Raw genomic sequence first — 20,866 nt, forward strand, 5'->3', positions numbered from 1 at the left:
GCCACTGTGAAGCCCTCTGGCCAATATACCCGTCGCAAATTTTGTTTTCTAACCATATAGATCCTTGTTTATTAATATATAACAATCCGGTTAGCTTTCTTCATTATATCACAATTTTTGGTTAAATATTATATCGTTAAACAGATATATTTTTTCTTGTATCAAAATATTAAACTTTTTTTTACATTTAACTGTAAAATGAAAGTCAATTGCAATATGATGCTGGTGCTTTTATTTAAAGGGATGAAGAACATTTTCTGGGGGATACAAAACAAGAGTGGATGAAAGGAGTTTTAGCAATGTCAAGTTTACAACTTTTGAGTTAAAAAAAAAGTGGTTCCACTAAAAGGTGACATGTTTCTTTTAATTAGGTACCGTAATGTGCATGGCACTCCAGGAATAATGAGAAAAACCCTCAAAATACTTTGACCATCAGTGCAGTGTGAAACTTACAATATAATATACCTGAACGCAGACTTGGGGTTTTCTCACACAAAAGCAACAATAAAGGAACATGAGACAACTAAAGTGAGCTAACCTGAATGTTGATCCGCACAACAAAATGATGCAGTTTGAAACATTCTTCAATGTATTGCTACATATAAGTCCATGAGTACAGTAGTTATAGATCCTTAACAAATAAATGCATATATTTGAGGATAGAATAGTTTAGTTGTTGGAGAGTATTTACAGAAGCCAGTGTCAGCACATTTTCTTTTATCCTTTGCATCAGCTCAGTGACTGGTGTCCCTTTTGCACCCCATATTACATCAGTGTGAAGTGTGGAAGCATGTCGCATTAGCACTTCCTGTTTTCAGGTCAGAGGTCAGGGAAGCGGCTAGGGTCCTCCTTGTAGTCAGGCGGGATGACAAAGAGGGACCCCTCAAATTGGTCGTAGCGAAACTCCTGGAAGGTGACGGTGGCTGTGATTGTGGGGAAGACAGGGATGTCTGCAAAGAGGAGAAAATGAGGAGCGATCTAGTCGGCCATACTTTACTGCCCCCTGCAGGAGGGAACCATACCAAGCTTGACGGGAAAACCTGGAGGAAGTTTCATCTGGACGAACTCCCGCAATTTGTTGAAGTGCTTGAAAGGCGCCACCACCTCCAACACGTTAAGTAACCTTGTAATCACATGTGATGTTTCTTTAAAAAAAAAGTAGGCTACCACAGTGTAGCCCACTGCGTATGTGCTTCATTAAAGGCCTACTGAAATGAGATGTTCTTATTTAAACGGGGATAGCAGGTCCATTCTGTGTGTCATACGTGATCATTTCGCGATATTGCCATATTTTTGCTGAAAGTATTTAGTAGAGAACATCCACGATAAAGTTCGCAACTTTCGGTGCTAAGAGGAAAGTTCTGCCTCTACCGGAAGTCGCAGACGATGACGTCGCAAGTGTGGGGGCTCTTCACATATTCACATTGATTTTAATGTGAGCCTCCAACAAAAAGTGCTATAAGGACCAAGAAAACGACAATTTCCCCATTCATTTGCGCGAGGATGAAAGATTCGTGTTTGAGGATATTGATAGCGACGGACTAGAAAAAAAAACGCGATTGCATTGGGATGGATTCCGATGTTTTTAGACACATTTACTAGGATAATTCTGGGAAATCCCTTATATTTCTATTGTGTTGCTAGTGTTTTAGTGAGTTTAATACTACTTGATAGTCAGAAGGGTGTCTCCACAGGTGTCTTGATGCCAATGTCTCAGGGGAATCGACGGCAGCTATCGACTCAGCTTTTCTCCGGTAAGAAGCGACTTTTTAACCACAATTTTCTCACCGAAACCTGCTGGTTGACATTCGGTCGTGATTAATGTTCGCTTGACCGCGCTCTGATCCATACTAAAGTTTCCCCTCCAGGAATTTTAAACAAGGAATCACCGTGTGTTTGTGTGGCTAAAGGCTAAAGCTTCCCAACTCCGTCTTTCTACTTTGACTTCTCCAATATTAATTGAACAAATTGCTAAAGATTCAGCAACACAGATGTCCAAAATACTGTGTAATTATGCCGTTAAAGCAGACAACTTTTGGCTGTGCGCAGCGCTCATATTTCCTAAAACCTGTGACGTCTTGCGCACACGTCATCATTACACAACGTTTTCAAGACGGAACTCCCGGGAAATTTAAAATTGTAATTTTGTAAACTAAAAAGGCCGTATTGGCATGTGTTGCAATGTTAATATTTCATCATTGATATATAAACTATCAGACTGCGTGGTGGGTAGTAGTGGGTTTCAGTAGGCCTTTAAATGTTGGGGATATTTAGTGAGTGCTCACGATTCGATGGCCAGAGGGAAGTCCTGGCTCATGGCTACAGTGGCCTTGAAGTGCTTCTTGCTCTCCTTGCACATCAGCTCCCTCCCCAGGTGAGGAGGCCTGCAGGAGGAGGAAGATGAGGATGTTCTTACGTGAGATGACATCATGACCACACTTACTTTCCGTGCTCTGCAGCCATGTACTCCTCCCAAGAAATGGTGTTAGAGGGCGGGGCCGAGAGAGACGGCCTCCTCACAGACTGCTTTAAGACGGAAACAATAACACAATCGTTGATTTGATGAAGAAAAAAAAGAACAATGTTAACTGACCTCAAAGTTGTGCTCGCTGATGCCGCCTCCTTTGCTCAAACTCTCCATGATGGCTTTGTTCCTCAGGATGTCTTCCTCACTCAGGTGCTCACGACGCTTCCTGGACTCCAGCATCAGACCGTTGACCGCGTAAAAGTCCGCCAGGAAGTTGCCCACACGTTCCTGCACAAAAGGTAGCATTTTAGCTTGAATCATCATTCAAATTAATCGACAAAAAAAAAAAAACTACAAAAATCTTTGAAACCTCTATAAAATCTATTTGCTAGAAATGCACATTTTAGAGTCACGTATGCAGCGTTGAATACCACATCAATCAGGTAAAACAGTAATAAGAGTGCTATACTGCCCTCTAGTGGCCATTGGTAAATATTGCTGGATTTAACAAGTAGTTTGGTTTTATTATTAGTGCTGTCAAAAGTTATATTTAATCAGATCCTTCCATCCATTTTCTACCGCTTGTCCCTCTCGAATACAATTAATATTGCAAATGAAAGTGTTCTAAGAAAATAATAAAATTGCACATAACAGTATAACAGTATCCATCCATCATCTTTCGCTTATCCGAGGTCGGGTCGTGGGGGCAGCAGCCTACGCAGGGAAGCCCAGACTTCCTTCTCCCCAGCCACTTCGTCCAGGGTCTTCCTCGTGGCCTCCTACCGGTCGGACGTGCCCTAAACACCACCCTCGGGAGGCGTTTGGGTGGCATGTTGACCAGATGCCCGAACCACCACATCTGTCTCCTCTCGATGTGGAGGAGCAGCGGCTTTACTTTGAGCTCCCACCAGATGGCAGAGCTTCTCACCCTATCTCTAAAGGAGAGCCACGCCACATGGTGGAGGAAACTCATTTTGGCCGCTTGTACCCGTGATCTTGTCCTTTCGGTCATAACTATAGGTGAGGATGGGAACGTAGTTTGACCGGTAAATTGAGAGCTTTGCCTTCCGGCTCAGCTCCTTCTTCACCACAGTCTGCATTACTGAAGACGTCGCACCAATCGGCTTGTCGATTTCACGATCCACTCTTCCCTCACTCGTGAACAAGACTCTGAGGTACTTGAAGTTCTCCACTTGGGGCAGGGTCTCCTCCCCAACCCGGAGATGGCATTCCACCCTTTTCTGGGCGAGAACCATGGACTCGGACTTGGAGGTGCTGATTCTCATCCCAGTTGCTTCACAGTCGGCTGCAAACTGATTCAGTGAGAGCTGAAGCCATCAGGACCACATCATCTGCTAAAAGCAGAGACCTAGTCCTGCAGCCACCAAACTGGAACCCCTCAACGCCTTGACTGCGCCTAGAAATTCTGTCCATAAAAGTTATGAACAGAATCGCTGACAAAGGACAGCCTTGGTGGAGTCCAACCCTCACTGGAAATGTGTCCGACTTACTGCCAGCAATGCGGACCAAGCTCTGACACCGATCGTACAGGGAGCGAACCGCCACAATCAGACAGTCCGGTACCCCACACTCTCTGAGCACTCCCCACAGGACTTCCCGAGGGACACGGTCAAATGCCTTCTCCAAGTCCACAAAGCACATGTAGACTGGTTGGGCAAACTCCCATGCACCCTCAAGAACCCTGCCGAGAGTATAGAGCTGGTCCACAGTTCCACGACCAGGACGAAAACCACACTGTTCCTCCTGAATCCGAGGTTCGACTATCCGGCGTAGCCTCCTCTCCAGTACACCTGAATAAACCTTAACGAGAAGGGTAAGGAGTGTGATCCCACAATAGTTGGAACACACCCTCTGGTCCCCCTTCTTAAAGAGAGGGACCACCACCCAGGTCTGCCAATCCAGACGTACTGCCCCCGATGTCCACGCGATGCTGCAGAGTCTTGTCAACCAAGACAGCCCCACAGCATCCGGAGCCTTAAGGAACTCCGGGCGAATCTCATCCACCCCTGGGGCCTTGCCACCGAGGAGTTTTTTAACTAACTTCCCCAGAATTAAGAGAGCCCACCAGAGATTCCCCAGTAACTGCTAACTCATAGGAAGACTTGTTGGTGGGATTGAGGAGGTCTTCGAAGTATTCCCTCCACCAATTCACAACATCCGCAGTTGAGGTCAACAGACCACCATCCGCACCATACACGGTGCTGACAGTGCACTGCTTCCCTTTCCTGAGTTGTCGTGTGGTGGTCCAGAATAGCATGGAAGCCGTCCGGAAATCGTTTTCCATGGCTTCCCCGAACTCTTCCCACGTCCGAGTTTTTGCCTCCGCGACCGCTGAAGCCGCACACCGCTTGGCCTGTCGGTACCTGTCCACTGCCTCCGGAGTCCTATGAGCCCAAAGAACCCGATAGGACTCTTTTTTCAGCCTGACGGCATCCCTCACCACTGGTGTCCACCAACGGGTTCTGGGATTACCGCCCCGACAGGCACCAACTACCTTGCGGCCACAGCTCCAATCAGCTGCCTCGACAAAAGAGGTGCGGAACATGGTCCACTCAAACTCAATGTCCAGCACCTCCCTCGTGACATGTTCAAAGTTCATCGGAGGTGGGAATTGAAACTTTCTCCGACAGGAGACAATGCCAGACATTCCCAGCAGACCCTCACAATGCGTTTGGGCCTGCCAGGTCTGTCCGGCATCCTTCCCCACCATTGCAGCCAACTCACCACCAGGTGGTGATCGGTAGAAAGCTCCGCCCCTCTCTTCACCCGAGTGTCCAAAACATGAGGCCGCAAATCCGATGACACAACTGCAAAGTCGATCATGGAACTGCGGCCCAGGGTGTCATGGTGCCAAGTGCACATATGGACACCCTTATGTTGGAACATGGTGTTTGTTATGGACAATCTATGAAGAGCACAAAAGTCCAACAACAAAACACCACTTGGGTTCAGATCCTGGCGGCCATTCTTCCTAATCACGCCTCTCCAGGTTTCACAGGTTAACAGTATAGTATGAATAGTAATAAGATTTCAATAACAGTATTTTCTACCACTTTTCCCTCTAATATGAATAATATGATTGCTAATAACATTATAGTATGAATAATAATATTGCACTTAACAGTAATAAACTGTTATTTGCAATATTATTTTTCATACTGTAGTTAGTGTGAATAATTATGAAATTGGAAATAACCGTATAGTAAGAATAACAAAATTGCACTAAACAGTCAATTATGAATATTAATAAGATTGCAATAACAGTATCATATGAATAATAATAAGATTGTAATAACAGTATAGTATGAATAATATTTTATTCTATACTTCCAATATATTATTATTCATACTATACTGTGGTATGAATAACAATACAATTGGAAATAACAGTATAGTGTGACTAATAAGATTTTAAATAACAGTATAGTGTTTTGAACTGATGTACACCAATAGCGTACTAAACAAGTACTGTACATAAACATAAGTTATGCTTGGTCAAAAAAAATTGCGTTATTAATAGACAATCAATGCGATAATCCTTTTGTGGTTAACAGCAGGTGTTGACAGCCCTCATTATGATACATGATTCATTTTTGACTTTCAGGACCTTTTTTTAAACCAGAGTTCATTGACACTTTGAGAGTTAATAATAGCCACAACATGTTTGTTATTATTGGCTTTACAGGTGCCATGTCTGTGCTGAGGAAATATAGACTTTCACCGCAATAGAAAATCTCCACACACAAAGCCAGTTACTCTCTGCGGTTGAGTACAAAAAATTAAGTCCGTTTTACCGTCTTGTCCTCTCTGAAGAGCCATCCTATCTGACTGCGGGAAAAACTGATGGACTTTGTGGACAAAGTGGCCGAGTAGACGTCGCTGCTCATGAGGATGTCAACTTCTTCTTCCGTCTCCATCTCAGACTCCTTCAGGTGCAGACAAGCAAGGAGGATGACTCACTTCCTGTCCCGTGGGCCAATCAGAGAGTGGGCTCACCTCGTGGTGTATTCTTTGGTACACTTTGGACTCGTTGTCCAGCACCACAAAGGACTCAGAGGGCGGGGCGTCGCCGCTGAAGATGAAGCTGAGGTCCCCGCGCTGACACTTCATGTCGATGAAGTCGATGAGGGTGGTGTCCAGCCTGAGTGGACAAGACGCCGTGTTTCACTCCCTGGGTGTTACACCTTCTTTCCCTGACGGCCATCTTACCTGATGTTGATGCCCTGCTTGTAGATCTTACACGTGTCCGAGGGCAGCATGCGGGACAACAGAGGCACTAGGACACAGACCCAGTCAGTAAGTGCTCGCCATGTGTGCAACGCAACGCGCACGCACACACACACACACACACACACACACACACACACACACACACACACACACACACACACACACACACACACACACACACACACACACACACACACACACACACACACACGCACACGCGCGCACACACGCGCACACACGCGCACACACGCGCACACACACACACACACACACACAAACAAACAAACAAACAAACAAACAAAACTCACCCCAGCTTTGGAAATCCCAGTGCAGCTCCAGATAAAAGTCACCCAGCTGCAGAAAGACGTAATCATGACAACAATGTGGATTTGAGGATGAAATGTGAAGCTCACCTCCTTCAGAGCTTTCAGGAGTTTGGGCCTTTTATCCTCCACGCTCTCCCTGGATTGTTGCTTCAGTTTACGCAGGATTGCTGTGACTGTGGCAAAGGAAAGGAACGCCAATCAGCACACCTACTAACTAACATTTGCCACGATAGACCACAAATAGGTAAGACCATCACGAATGTAAGACGACACAACAAGGGTTTCCAATGTCTACAAATGAAAAATAAGACAATTTGATACTTTTTTAGTTGAAGAATAAACACTTTGGTTTTTACACACCTCACTTTTCCTACCATTTGGTTTTTGACATCAGTTTTTGACAACCAAACATTGCGCGTAACAAATGAGTCAGTTCACCCATTGAATCGAGTGCCAACATAAAGAATCCTGCACGTTGGTAACTGTTTGCATTTTTCAAGGAAGTACAACAGCAAAATAATTCACTATGGGCCACAGAAAGTTGCAAGTGAACAACACTGTTGAGTTTGAGAAAGAACTTGGAGCAAAGTACATCCACGCTGTACTTCCATCGCCTCCTGGCAAAGAGTGAAGTTAAATGTTTATTCCATTCCTAGTCTATATGTATTTCACATTATTTTCTCCATGTGAAACTATCTTTATTTGTTTTTTTTGTAATGTGGGTGTCTGGAGCAGATTCATTGCATTTAAACAACTTCTTATGGAAAAATGTTTGTACAATTTAGTCATTGTCAGACCTTTTGGAAGGGATCATGAGGCATTACTGTATTTATTTGTGTATTCTGCACCAGTGCTTGTAACAACAATACATCTCACAAGAAATCCAGCATTGTCGTAAAACTTAGTATAAATACTACTAGAGCAGCACTTCTCAAACTGTTTTATTTGGCTTACCAAGTACCACCATAATGACCAACATTAAAATCCAATATTATAGTAGGCTTAAATATTCATTAAAAACAAGGCAGATATTTAATTTACAGTAACAGGTATATTCAACATATACACACATTTTGAACAGTAACACTGTGTTGGAATATTAAGTAAGTGATTCTCTGGCGTACCAAAAGATGAAGCCCGCGTACCACTAGTACGAGAGTTTGAGATAACGTGTGCTATGCAGGCAGTGTGTGCTGTGTTTAAGATGTCCAACACAAGACAAAGTGCTATCAGTTTCTTGTTACAGTCTCTTATGTGAGGTGCGGTGTTTACTGCTTCAAATGGACAACACACATTATTGGAGGCACGTTAAAGTGGAGGCCACTATTTGAGTAATTGCTGTAGTTTGCTTACATTATTAAGCCACATAGAATATTTGATCGATTGTGCATTATTTACTTAAAAGATAACATTTGGTCAAAGCGAGTAAAACAACATCACATTAAAAATGCATAAATAAGCAGATAAAGACACAGGCGCGCACTTAAAGTCCAGCAGTACATCACTTTATTCAGAGGGGCGGTTCATGAGGGGACTACTTAATCACAGCGCATGGTCAGCTGCGCAGGAGCGGCAACATATTAAGCTAATGCAGAGTGGGAGCCGTACGGCGCAGTGGACAGTGAACGTGCTGACGGGGCACTTTGCTGCGCTCCAGCAGCTAGTTAAGGTTATGATGGAGGACAAAGCTGCAGCAGAATTTCATATGAGACACATATAATACACTATTCATTTGACATTCAAATGAACTTTAAAGCAGAGATGTGTGTGTGTGTGTGTGTGTGTGTGTGCGCGTGTGTGTGTGTGTGTGTGTGTGTGTCCAGGTCAGACGCAAGGCTGCCAAACTGCAGGCGCCGCATACTAAGCGTGAAGAAAGGTGGGTCACATGGCCATAGAGAGGGTCTGCAACAGCAAACATTTGCATGAACACAGCAGCAGCAGCAGCATGCAAGGTACTATTCAATTATTCACTGCTGACTCTTTTATCTTTAATGGCCTCTACACGGTAAACAGCATAGATACAGAAAAAGAGAGGAGAGAAGGCATCTTACACGCTGCTCTTTTGTTTCATAAGCAGCATCCACAAGCTTGTGGTAAGCTTCCTAACACTAAGCCCGCATTCAGGCTGCTTTCCAAGCTGATGCTCAGATTTGTAGCCTTGTCCGTTGCTTTTTTTGACAAGTGGATGTCACATTGACCTTTAACCATCCTCCATCTATCAGATGTTAAACCCCGCTCAAATGTAAGGATTTCATGTTCAGACTGATGCTAGTCAATTCCCTTCTTCTTGCCCATACGTGACTTGTATTAGATGTTGCCATGTCAGCGTGAAAGACCATTTATGTCGAATCTGACCCAAATGTGATCACATACACAAATAGGGATGCACCGAATAATTTGATTTGAAAAAGCTTTGATTAACTAAGATTAATTAATTAAATGAGCGTAATAAATACAGATTGATCAAATACCGGCAGCATGGAGTGCTCAGGACTTGAGATAAGACATCATTTTAACACAGCCGCTGCTTTGGCGCCAAATGAGTGTGTGGGGTGTGGTTGCCGTGATCTGTGTGCTGACAAACAGCTGAAATTTGTTAAATTATTTTAATAATGCACACATTAAAAGTGCAATTTCAATGTTTGAAGTGTATTTGATTTTTTTTCTTTAAATGGGGAGGCTGTAAAGTGTGTTATATCCGAATACTCGATAAATCGAAAAAAACTAATTGATAGTGGGGAAGCTCAAAAACTATTTTATTAGTGTTTTTTGCCTTTTGGGTGGCACCGTTTTGGCACTTTCATTTATTAGATTAACAGTTTGTGATTTGTGTAAATAAAATGTTTGAAGTACTTTTGGCACTTTCATTTATGAGTTCAACAGTCTGTGATTTGTGTACATAAATTGTTTAAAGTACTTTTTTTAATTCGTTTTTTAGGCCAACAATGCGAGTATTAGTCGTACGTCAGCAGCCAAGAGGAGCTTTTGTAACTCAATAATCGATTCTGAATTAAATTTTCACCCCAAGATTCTGAATCAAATTGTGATGTGCCCAAAGACTCCCACTTCTAGTCAATAGATAAATCGATTACTAAAATAATTGATAGCTACAACCCCTATGTGACTGCAGTTTGAACGCTGAAGTTATGCTACGTTGACCTATAGGTCATCGCTAAAAATGACAATCACAAAAAAAAATGGCGGACAAGGAGCAGAAAATTGTTATTGGTGAAAAGACAATGTTTTAGAACTCATATCGATGTCCCACCACTCGACGCCTCACCCTCATGCACCTCGGAACAAACTCGGCAACAAGGGTCCCACAAAAAAAAGACAACATTATTTCCATCTTCCCTCTAAATCTCCTGTGCCAAATAGTGTGGTTAGGAAAATATTGGCTCGGGTTACAAAAAAAAAGACGCAACAGGCCTGAGAGTGAGACCTACACAAAATGGAACCATGTTTACTTCTGCAAATGTACTGCACTGCTTGTCACGTCGTGTTGTCTGCAGGCGGGTCACTTCACGGACCCATTCTGTTCACACCAGACACAAATAGATTTCATATTTCTTTTAGGATGTAGATTTAAAAATTGGAATTTTACAAAAAATCCTGGGCATCACACCGGGGAGTGTGAACATAGTTGAAAGGAGGACAAACAGTATCAATTCTAACAAACTGACATGATCTGAATGTTCAAGCGCAGTGCAGGACGAACACATTTAAGAAGACAGCAGCAGCATGCAAAAAGAAACATTCGTCCAGCAACTTACTCATTTGCCTGTCGCCGTAGCTGATGGCTTCTGCTAGAGGGCTCCACCCAAGCGCGTTCTTTATCTTCACAGGTGCATTGTGGGCCAGAAGAAGGAGGGCACATTCTACAAGGATTAATAGCGACAAAAAGAATATATAAACACATATATTGACTTTTAATGGTCCACACAGACATTTAGCAAAACAGTTTATTTTTATACATAAACGACAGGTAAAGAGAATTAAAGCCAGAACAAAACCAAGAATTGTGTTGGTACTCATTTTGCACTATTGACTATATTTTCCTCAAAAAACATGTGGAATAAGTGAATCATTGTATTGTGCTGCTATAGTTTCATTGTTTTCTATTTGTTTTATTTTATTTACTCTATTGTAATTTAGTTCTGTTTTTTAATAATTGCCTTTAAAACAATGTCTATATTCCATGATTGTGATGTGTTGATTATTATTATTACTTATCTAATAGGTCACTGGTTCTCAACCTTTTTTTTAATTCAAGTACCCCCTAATCAGAGCAAAGCATTTTTGGTTGAAAAAAAGAGATAAAGAAGTAAAACACAGCACTATGTCATCAGTTTCTGATTTATTAAATTGTATAACATTGCAAAATATTGCTCATTTGTAGTGGTCTTTTTTGAACTATTTGGAAAAATAGATATAAAAATAACTAAAAACTTAAAACATTTAAAAATAAACAAGTGATTCATTCATAAATAAAGATTTCTACACAAAGAAGTAATCAACTTAAAGTGCCCTCTTTGGGGATTGTAATAATGATCCAGCTGGATTCATGAACTTAATTCTAAACATTTCTTAACAAAAAAAGAAGTCTTTAACAAAAAAAGAAATTTTAACATCAATATTTATGGAACACGTCCCCAAAAAATCTAGTTGTCAACACTGAATATTGCATTGTTGCATTTCTTTTCACAGTTTATGAACTTACATTAATGTTTTGTTGAAGTATTATTCAATAAATATATTTATAAAGAATTGTTGATATGTTGCTTTTTTTAGAATATTTTTTAAAAATCTCACGTACCCCTTGGTATACCTTCAAGTACCCCCAGGGGTACGCGTACCCCCATTTGAGAACCACTGTAATAGGTGATAGACTCCAGCCACCCCCGCAACCCCAAGATGGACAAGCGATAGAAAACGGATGGCTCCATTAGATGGCAGCATCAGACGTGAAATTTGCTAATAATAATAATAATAATAATAATGTGTGTGTTAATACAAATATTTTTTGCTGTGCCAAACATATCTGTCCCATCTTTTATTCTGATTATAATCATGATCAACAAATTAAAAAAACACAAATCACAAAATCATTCCATGATCTTGAAAAATGTAAATCAAAAGGCATAATACTGGCAAAAATGGCCCTGCATTTACTTGGTATGGGATTGCTGCCAAAGTTTGTAGTATCTCCCGTCTTTAATCAAAGGGTGAGTAATCCTATTTTACACAGATTGACTCATTGTTATAATCATTTGTTACAATGCAGCCAGTACAGGTATTTCTTTTTTTTTTTTTTAAAGGTGAAATCATACGCTTTTACAAACATTACTTTTAAACATATTTTTTTTTTCCCCCGTGTGTGCAGTCCTACACAAAAAACATCTTCCCAGTCACATGTACAGTATGTTACCAGATGGAACAAGGAGAAATTTAACAGTTGTATACAGTCTTTAAAAGGTGAGTTTTGACAGACTACTTGTTTAATTAAGGATGGTGCCGCTGTCGTGGCTGCTGGTTGCAGGAGCTCTGTCCTCTTTATTATATATATAATATATGTTATATCCATCCATCCATCCATCATCTTCCGCTTATCCGAGGTCAGGTCGCGGGGGCAGCAGCCTAAGCAGGGAAGCCCAGACTTCCCTCTCTCCAGCCACTTCGTCTAGCTCTTCCCGGGGGATCCCGAGGCGTTCCCAGGCCAGCCGGGAGACATAGTCTTCCCAACGTGTCCTGGGTCTTCCCCGTGGCCTCCTACCAGCTGGACGTGCCCTAAACACCTCCCTAGGGAGGCGTTCGGGTGGCATCCTGACCAGATGCCCGAACCACCTCATCTGGCTCCTCTCGATGATAATATATGTTATATATTATTATTATATTATATTATTATTGTCTATTGTGAGCGAACTGTGGTGCTGAATTTCCCCAAGGGATTAATAAAGTACTTACTATTCTATTCTATTGTGTATCCTTCTGTTATTTTCATGTGATTTTGTGCGTTCAAGTACAGGTTCTTTGAGACCGAAGGAGATGTGGAGGAAGAGACGGGGCCGCGGAGCTAGCGCTGAGCGTCGGGATGGACGATCTTCACGGAGCTGAATGAACATATATCAGACACTTCGGTTTCCCTGGGCTGACTCTTGCTCATCCATGCGGACCGGACGTTGACTGGAGGGCAGCCTGGGACAGCGTTGGCTATGTTGGTTATTTGGCTGGGTCCCTTTCTGTCTCTGGCGATGTGGCCCTCCACCCCAGCAGGCAATGGCGTGGAGCACCGCAGAGGCCACCGTGGTGTACAATGTGTGGGTGTAAAAATGGTGTTTTTGTTTTGTTGTCATTCATGATGCAATTATATATGCTGTGAGAATGAGATATTTCTAAGTGTTCTTTTTTTTAATCCATAGTCATGTTTAAAGCAGCTCGTATTTTCCCATGTAGTGTGTCTTCTCGTGACCTCCTTGCTTTTACCTTATGTCCACTAGTAAACTCTTTGTTTTGTCTTTACGGGGTTTGTAAGCACACAGAGCTGTTTTGGCCAGTCAATCTGTTTTGAAGAAGCAGCTCCGCTCCTTTCTGGGGGAGAGGGGCTGTTTTCGCTCCACATAAACTCAGTCTTTTTGTTTGGATTTAGACCTTGCTTGCTGATGCTATGGTTACGTTTTAAGGGCCGGTCTCCAGACGCTTCACTAAAACTTGGTATTGTACCATTCTGTCTCTGCAACAGTGTACATTATGTATTATTGTTGCTCATTTTTTGTTTTTTTGTTGTGTTTTACTTTTGTAGCTGTATGTAGAAGTGGCGGGGCGTGACTGAATTGGCAGCTGGTTGCATCAGCTCTGTGCTTTTAATGTATTATGTCCTCGGTGTTCTTTGATTGTTTGCCTCATCCATCCATTTTCTACCGCTTATTCCCTTTTGGGGTCACGGGGGGCGCTGGCGCCTATCTCAGCTACAATCGGGCGGAAGGCGGGGTACACCCTGGACAAGTCGCCACCTCATCGCAGGGCCAACACAGATAGACAGACAACATTCACACTCACATTCAAACACTAGGGCCAATTTAGTGTTGCCAATCAATCTATCCCCAGGTGCATGTTTTTGGAAATGGGAGGAAGCCGGAGTACCCGGAGGGAACCCACGCTTTCACGGGGAGAACATGCAAACTCCACACAGAAAGATCCCGAGCCTGGATTTGAACCCAGGACTGCAGGAACCTCTTATTGTGAGGCAGACGCACTAACCCCTCTGCCACCGTGAAGCCCTGTTTGCCTCATGTTTTATCTTATTTTAGAGTATGTTTGTGTCTGCACTGCACGCACATAATCTCCCCATTATGGAATAAATCAAGTCTATCCTTGCTTCCATCCATCCATCCATTTTCTACTGCTTGTCCCTTTCGGGGTCGCGCAGGTTGCTGGAGTCTATCCAAGCTGCACACGGGCTGTAGGCGGGGTACACCCTGGACAAGTCGCCACCTCATCGCAGGGCCAACACACAGCAACAGACAACATTCCAACACTAGGGTCAATTTTTAGTGTTAGATATAGGGCTGGGCGATAGATATATCGATATATGAGATATATCACGGGTTTGTCTCTGTGTGATATAGAAAATGACTATATCGTGATATTCGAGTATACGTTCTCACGCAGTTGCTTTTAGCTGCAGGCATTACACTACAGGCTCTTCCCACTCTTTCTTGTGTTTCCTTCTCACCGACAGTAAGCGCAGGTTCTTACATACGTCACATACGTATACGCCCTCGCGGAGCAGAGAGGTAGCATGGGTAATGTTAGCTGTGATGCAAGCGAAGCCGTGCAAGTGCTAATACAAGAGAGAGAAGGTGCGAATCTGGTAACAAATGAAGGAAGAATTATTTCCAAGAAAAACAGCTTTGGGTCCATCGTCTGGCGGTGGTTCGGCTTCAAGTGGGAATATGTCGAATACACAACTTTAATTTGTCAAGCGTGGGGCAAAAGTGTTGCTACCAAAAGTAGTATTACTGCTAATATGTGGCATAATTTGAAAAGTCGCCAGCTAATAACTTTTTAATAAATACAGTTTTGGTATATAGACTTAGTTGTGATTTCCTTCTCTGCATGAAAGTTTAAAAGTAGCATAGCGTATTTCCTTGAATTGCCGCAGGGCATGTAGTATGCGCCTGCCTTGAATTACTGCCGGGTCAAACTCGCTTTCCAAAATAATTAGCGCATGCTTAGTATTACCGCCTGGGCAAACTCGTGACATCACGAGTGACACTTCCCCTGTCATCATTTTCAAAATGGAGGAGGCTAATTTCAATACCGGTAATTTGAAATTGCATAAAGGGAAGAAGATTAAGAGCTATTCAGTCGGATTTAAAGTCCAAGCTTACATCACACTCAAATTTTTACTGCATACCTTTGGTAAGGGACGGAGTGAGAAGAGGTTTTAAAATAATTAGCGCATGCTTACTTTTACCGCATGCCTTTGGTAAGCGCAGGAGTGAGAAGAGGTTTTAAATTAATTAGTGCCCCGGCGGCAATGCAAGGAAATACGGTATAAATAATGCAGTATGAACAATGATTTTTTTAGTCTATCTTATTATATTCTTATTTTACTGTTATATTTTAATTGTCATTGTTGCTTTTTATTTTTATTCTTATCGTAATATTTTTCTATTTAGTTTCTATTATAACCCCATTATTTACTTTTTACTGTTTGATTGATCTCAACTCTGTACACTGCGGCTGGAATTTTTTATTTTCCTTAAGGAACTCTCCTGAAGGAATCCATAAAGTACTATCTATCTATCTTATCTATCTTCTGTACTGTTCCACATGTTTTTTCACCATGCTTTGTGTAACCAACCAGACCAAACTCACACGCATTACAAACATAGCAGCTAAAATCATCGGCCTACCCACACCCAACATTTCGGACTTAAACCACAGCTCCATCACTCGGCTGGCAAACACAATAGTCCAGGATACCCACTACACAAATACATAATCCCACTACCATCAGGGCGCAGGTACAGAACCATCAAATTCCGGAGGGCCCGCCTCAAGAAAAGCCTTATCCCTGCAGCTATAGCCGTCCTTAACAGCAGGCCCAGCCGACCCGTCTGATAAAGCCTGTAAATGCGTTGGTCATGTATGATGTATTTTTGTTATTTTTGTTTTGTGATGTGTAATGTCTATATGTTTAAATGTACGGCAGTGAAAATTAATTTGCCCAAGGGGGACCAATAAACCTAAATCTAAAAAATATATATCTATATATCTATGTTAATGTAGACACATAGACTCATCATACTGCTGTGATTATATGCATCAAGTGCTAATTCAAGGCTGAGGCAAAACATTGAGATATCTATTGTGAATCGCGATATGGCCTAAAAATATCGAGATATTAAAAAAAGCCATATCGCCCAGCCCTAGTTGAACTTTAAAGAAAATAAATAAATAAAAAATGCTTCAAAATTGACCGCAGTCTACCTTTGTGGCCAAGCATCACAGCAAGGTGGAGAGGTGTGTTACCTGAAAAGGAGACACATAGATATTAAAATCATAAGATAAACGCAAATCCCTGCCAAGGCAATGTTCTTACCATGCACATCTTTTTGAGAGATGCTATGGGTCCTGATGAGAGAGGACAGCCGCCTCACGTCCCCTTTGAACACACACTCATGCACAGGGAAGTCGTCGCTGGTGAGGATGATGGGGTTCTTATTGTCATCGTTGACAATGTTGCCGTTCTGGTTGTTTGCATTGAGCTGCTTCTGCTGTAGTGTCGACGGCTTGACGGATTTGAGGAAAGCCTTGTTGGACTTCAAATGGTGACCCGTGTCGTCGAAGGAGTCCACAGCTTGGACGTTCTTGTTTGCTTTGTAGTGGTCCTTGCGCACCGCGCGTATTGTTTCCCCCGTCATGACGGTTCGTCACCCAGATAGCTACAGTATCAACTACACCACGACGCCAATAGTCGGCATTAGCAATAACCTGTTAATCTTAGTGGAAATGTCAACATTTGCAATGTAAAACAACAACTGATAGCTGACGTTGACTAAAACTAAAAGAGCCCCCGGGAAACCGATGCTAGCTACTAGCTAGCTCTTATTAAAATATTTATATATAAGCGGTGGGCGCGGTGTTAAAATCCCATAAGTTGTTTTTATAAATATACAGCACACACATCGGCATAAAATAAATCAGAGAACGTACACGGACACGAAACAATTACACTGATATATCCACCATTATCTCCCAAATGCATTTTCATAACAGAGAGGTTGCGTTCCGTTTGCGGCGAATATCAAACTGGCCGGATGCTACAGTCACGTTTGCTAGCTCGCAAAGCCCCTTCTCGCGAGACCACCCCAAACACGCGATTTCCTTTGAATGACGCCATCGTCATGCGACGTACTTTCGGCTGCGCAAAAACAAGCGAGCATGGATGCCTTAACTCAGGGGTGTCAAACGTACGGCCCGGGGGAAATATCACATTAGATTTTCTTATTTAAACGGGGATAGCAGGTCCATTATATGTGTCATACTTGATCATTTCGCGATATTGCCATATTTTTGCTGAAAGGATTTAGTAGAGAACATCCACGATAAAGTTCGCAACTGTCGGTGTTAAGAGAAAAGCCCTGCCTCTGCCGGAAGTCGCAGACGATGACGTCACCCGTGTGATGGCTCCTCACATATTCACATTGTTTTTAATGGGCGCCTCCAACAAACAAGTGCGATTCGGACCGAGAAAACGACAATTTCCCCATTAATTTTAGCGAAGATGAAAGATTCGTGTTTGAGGATATTGATAGCGACGGACTAGAAAAATAAAAAACGAGTTAAAAAAAACGTGATGGCATTGCGACGGATTCCGATGTTTTTAAACACATTTACTAGGATAATTCTGGGAAATCCCTTATCTTTCTATTGTGTTGCTAGCGTTTTAGTGAGTTTAACAGTACCTGATAGTCGGAAGGGTGTTTCCACGGGTGTGTTGACGTGCAGTGTCTCAGGGGAGACGACGGCAGCTATGGACGGCACAAGCTCAGCTTTTCTCCGGTAAGAACTGACTTTTTAACCACAATTTGCTCACCGAAACCTGCTAGTTTACATTCGGTTGGGATCCATGTTCGCTTGACTGCGCTCTGATCCATAGTAAATTTTCACCTCCAGGAATTTTAAACAAGGAATCATAGTGTGTTTGTGTGGCTAAAGACTAAAGCTTCACAACTCCATCTTTCTACTGTGACTTCTCCAATATTAATTGAACAAATTGCTAAAGATTCAGCAACACAGATGTCCAAAATACTGTGTAATTATGCCGTTAAAGCAGACGACATTTAGCTGTGTGTGTGCGTAGCGCTCTTACTTCCTAAAAACACGTGACGTCTTGCGTACACGTCATCATTACGCGACGTTTTCAAGGCAAAACTCCCGGGAAATTTAAAATTGTAATTTAGTAAACTAAAAAGGCCGTATTGGCATGTGTTGCAATGTTAATATTTCATCATTGATATATAAACTATCAGACTGCGTGGTGGGTAGTAGTGGGTTTCAGTCGGCCTTTAAATGTAACATGAGCTGCAATTTTTTTTAATGAAAGAAACTGCTGTTCTAAATGTGTCCACTTGATGTTGCAATAGCAATTCAAGTGTAACCCTCGTCACACATGACACTGTTTAAAGATGACGTGTTGCCCTCTTGGGTGCCGCTACTCCAATCAGCGTCAATTGTGGCTGGCAACAGACTAATGCTGTAGCAACGCACCATAACTTTTTTTAATTGTAAATTATCCACTCCACAGATAAAAATAACGAAACAGTAAAATGCAAAGTCAACATGACCATCATCTTTTTAGTTAGAGTTCCGTGCAGTGCTCGCTGTTTGTTGACAGTACAATGTGCACCCTGAACGCCATTGTAAAAATGTATGTTTTTACATTTGTTGTTTTTTCTCTTTTATTTTATATTTAAATCTACTAAGTTCACATCGGTTAAGTTCGTAGTTATGTTACCTTTAATTTGGCCAAAATGGTGTCATTTTGATCATTGTTTTGATTATATTATCATTGTAATATTTGAGTGATTGTAAATGAATGTGTTGTGGCAGTTGCGGATGTCACCAATGTGGCGGTGTGAGGAAACACTTGGTTGACTTTCCAAACATGTCTTTAATGGGTTGTCAACATGATAATACTGAACAGGAAGTGCTTCAAGTTTAATGTTTAATAAAAATACAGTGACATAGTTCATGGTGTTTTGGAAACGGCACCATTTTTTTCCTCAGTTTTTCCACTAAATTGAAGTGTTTTGCCAAGAGGATTATTTGTCATGTGTAAATTTTCAGAATATGCTCGTTCTATTTTTGGCCAAAGAAAACACATTTGAAGTTGCCTTCCTTTTTAAGTTATCATGTCATGATTTTACCAGTCTGGCCCGCGTGGGAATAGATTTTCCTCCATGCGGCCCCTGAGATAAAATGAGTTTGACACCCCTGCCTTAACTGAAACTAAATCAATCAGCACAGCTGACCAAGTATTCTGTGAGTGTCCAATCTGTCTCAAGGAAGTAGTGGAATCAATTAATAGTTTGAAAAATAATAAATCTCCGGGAGTGGATGGTATTACATCTGAATTCTATAAAATGTTTTCAGAAGAGCTAGCTCCTTTCTTACTAGAAGTATTTTGTGAAAGTATCGATACAGGTTCCCTTCCTCCAACTTTAACACAAGGCCTTATTACCCTTACACCCAAACCAAACAAAGATTTACTAATCATTGATAATTGGCGTCCAATTAGCCTTCTAAACAATGACTATAAAATTGAAGGTGTTATTTTTGCTAAACATTTAAAATTGCTTCTGGATGACATAATTGATGAGACACAGTCAGGTTTTATGAGAGGGAGACACATATCTAATAATATCAGGCTTGTACTTGACATTCTGGATTACCCAGAGGTCATTAATGATGGAGGCTTCCTTCTTTTCCTGGACTTCTACAAAGCTTTCGGCTCGATTGAACATGAATTTATCTTCAGGACACTCGAGAAATTTGGCTTTGGCAATTTTTTCCGCAAAACAATCAAGACTTTGTACTGCAATGGTAATAGCTCAATAAAGCTCGAATCTGGTACATCTCCAAGATTCGGGTTAAAACGTGGGATACGGCAAGGTTGTCCTATTTCTCCATATTTATATTTGTCAGCCCCCCAATTGTTATTGGTTCATATAAAAACTAGTCGTTTAAAGGGGATCTCTGTATTAGACAGAGAGATAATTATCAGCCAACTGGCTGACGACACAACACTCTTTTTGAAAGACTTCTCAAATTCCCCTAGCCCTGGATGTGATTCATGTTTTTTCTTGGCTTCTGGTCTCCGTCTAAATGTGAATAAGTGTGAACTAATGGCTGTAAAGAAATGTGAAATGAGGTCTATACGTCAATTTCCAGTTAAGGATAGTATTAATTACCTTGGAATACTTATCACTAAAAATCAGAGTTCTAGATCGGTCTTGAACTTTAATCCAATTGTAGAAATAACAAAGAAAAGATTTAAGCAATGGCTACAGAGATATTTATCTTTAAAGGCAGAACCTTACTTTCCAAAGCAGAAGGTATCTCCAGGCTTACGTATGCGGCTATTTCTAGATGTTAACCAAAACATTTGTAAAACTATTGACAAAATACTTGTTGACTTTATTTGGAAAAAAAAAATCATTATACCCGTATTAATAAATCTGTTATAATGAACAATTACAATCAGGGTGGTCTAAACTTTCTTGATTTCACTACACTAAACCACACCTTTAAG

At 41.7% G+C, this 20,866-nt stretch overlaps 1 protein-coding gene across 2 annotated transcripts; it reads right to left on the minus strand.

Annotated features, from left to right (window-relative positions):
• Positions 1-215: 215 nt before the first annotated feature.
• On the minus strand, positions 216-17,435 carry LOC133568521 (ankyrin repeat domain-containing protein 13C-like). 2 transcript variants are annotated; one of them, XM_061920502.1, is made up of 13 exons: positions 16,652-17,435; positions 16,540-16,581; positions 10,818-10,922; positions 7,132-7,217; positions 7,027-7,072; positions 6,698-6,764; positions 6,485-6,629; positions 6,283-6,414; positions 2,594-2,755; positions 2,444-2,523; positions 2,286-2,384; positions 1,023-1,123; positions 216-950 (listed from the first exon to the last, which is right to left on the minus strand). In XM_061920502.1, the coding sequence occupies exons 1-13, from the start codon at positions 16,971-16,973 to the stop codon at positions 820-822; spliced, it is 1,518 nt and encodes a 505-aa protein (XP_061776486.1). In that variant the 5' UTR covers positions 16,974-17,435; the 3' UTR covers positions 216-819. The 2 variants fall into 2 exon arrangements, with proteins under 2 accessions (XP_061776486.1, XP_061776485.1); XM_061920501.1 differs by having other exon boundaries at positions 2,444-2,526; positions 16,652-17,430.
• Positions 17,436-20,866: the final 3,431 nt, after the last annotated feature.

This window comes from Nerophis ophidion, linkage group LG14, assembly GCF_033978795.1.
Source record: "Nerophis ophidion isolate RoL-2023_Sa linkage group LG14, RoL_Noph_v1.0, whole genome shotgun sequence".
Lineage (NCBI taxonomy): Eukaryota > Metazoa > Chordata > Actinopteri > Syngnathiformes > Syngnathidae > Nerophis > Nerophis ophidion.

What these genes read in the sequence shown, in the direction of transcription:
- LOC133568521 (XM_061920501.1), bottom strand. Translation starts at nt 16,973, where the DNA reads ATGACGGGGGAAACAATACGCGCGGTGCGCAAGGACCACTACAAAGCA. An exon ending in CTGGGATTTCCAAAGCTGGG is followed by an intron (nt 6,765 to 7,026) that starts GTGAGTTTTGTT and finishes TCTGTGTCCTAG; the next exon opens with TGCCTCTGTTGTCCCGCATG. An exon ending in ATGGCTGCAGAGCACGGAAA is followed by an intron (nt 2,385 to 2,443) that starts GTAAGTGTGGTC and finishes CTCCTCCTGCAG; the next exon opens with GCCTCCTCACCTGGGGAGGG.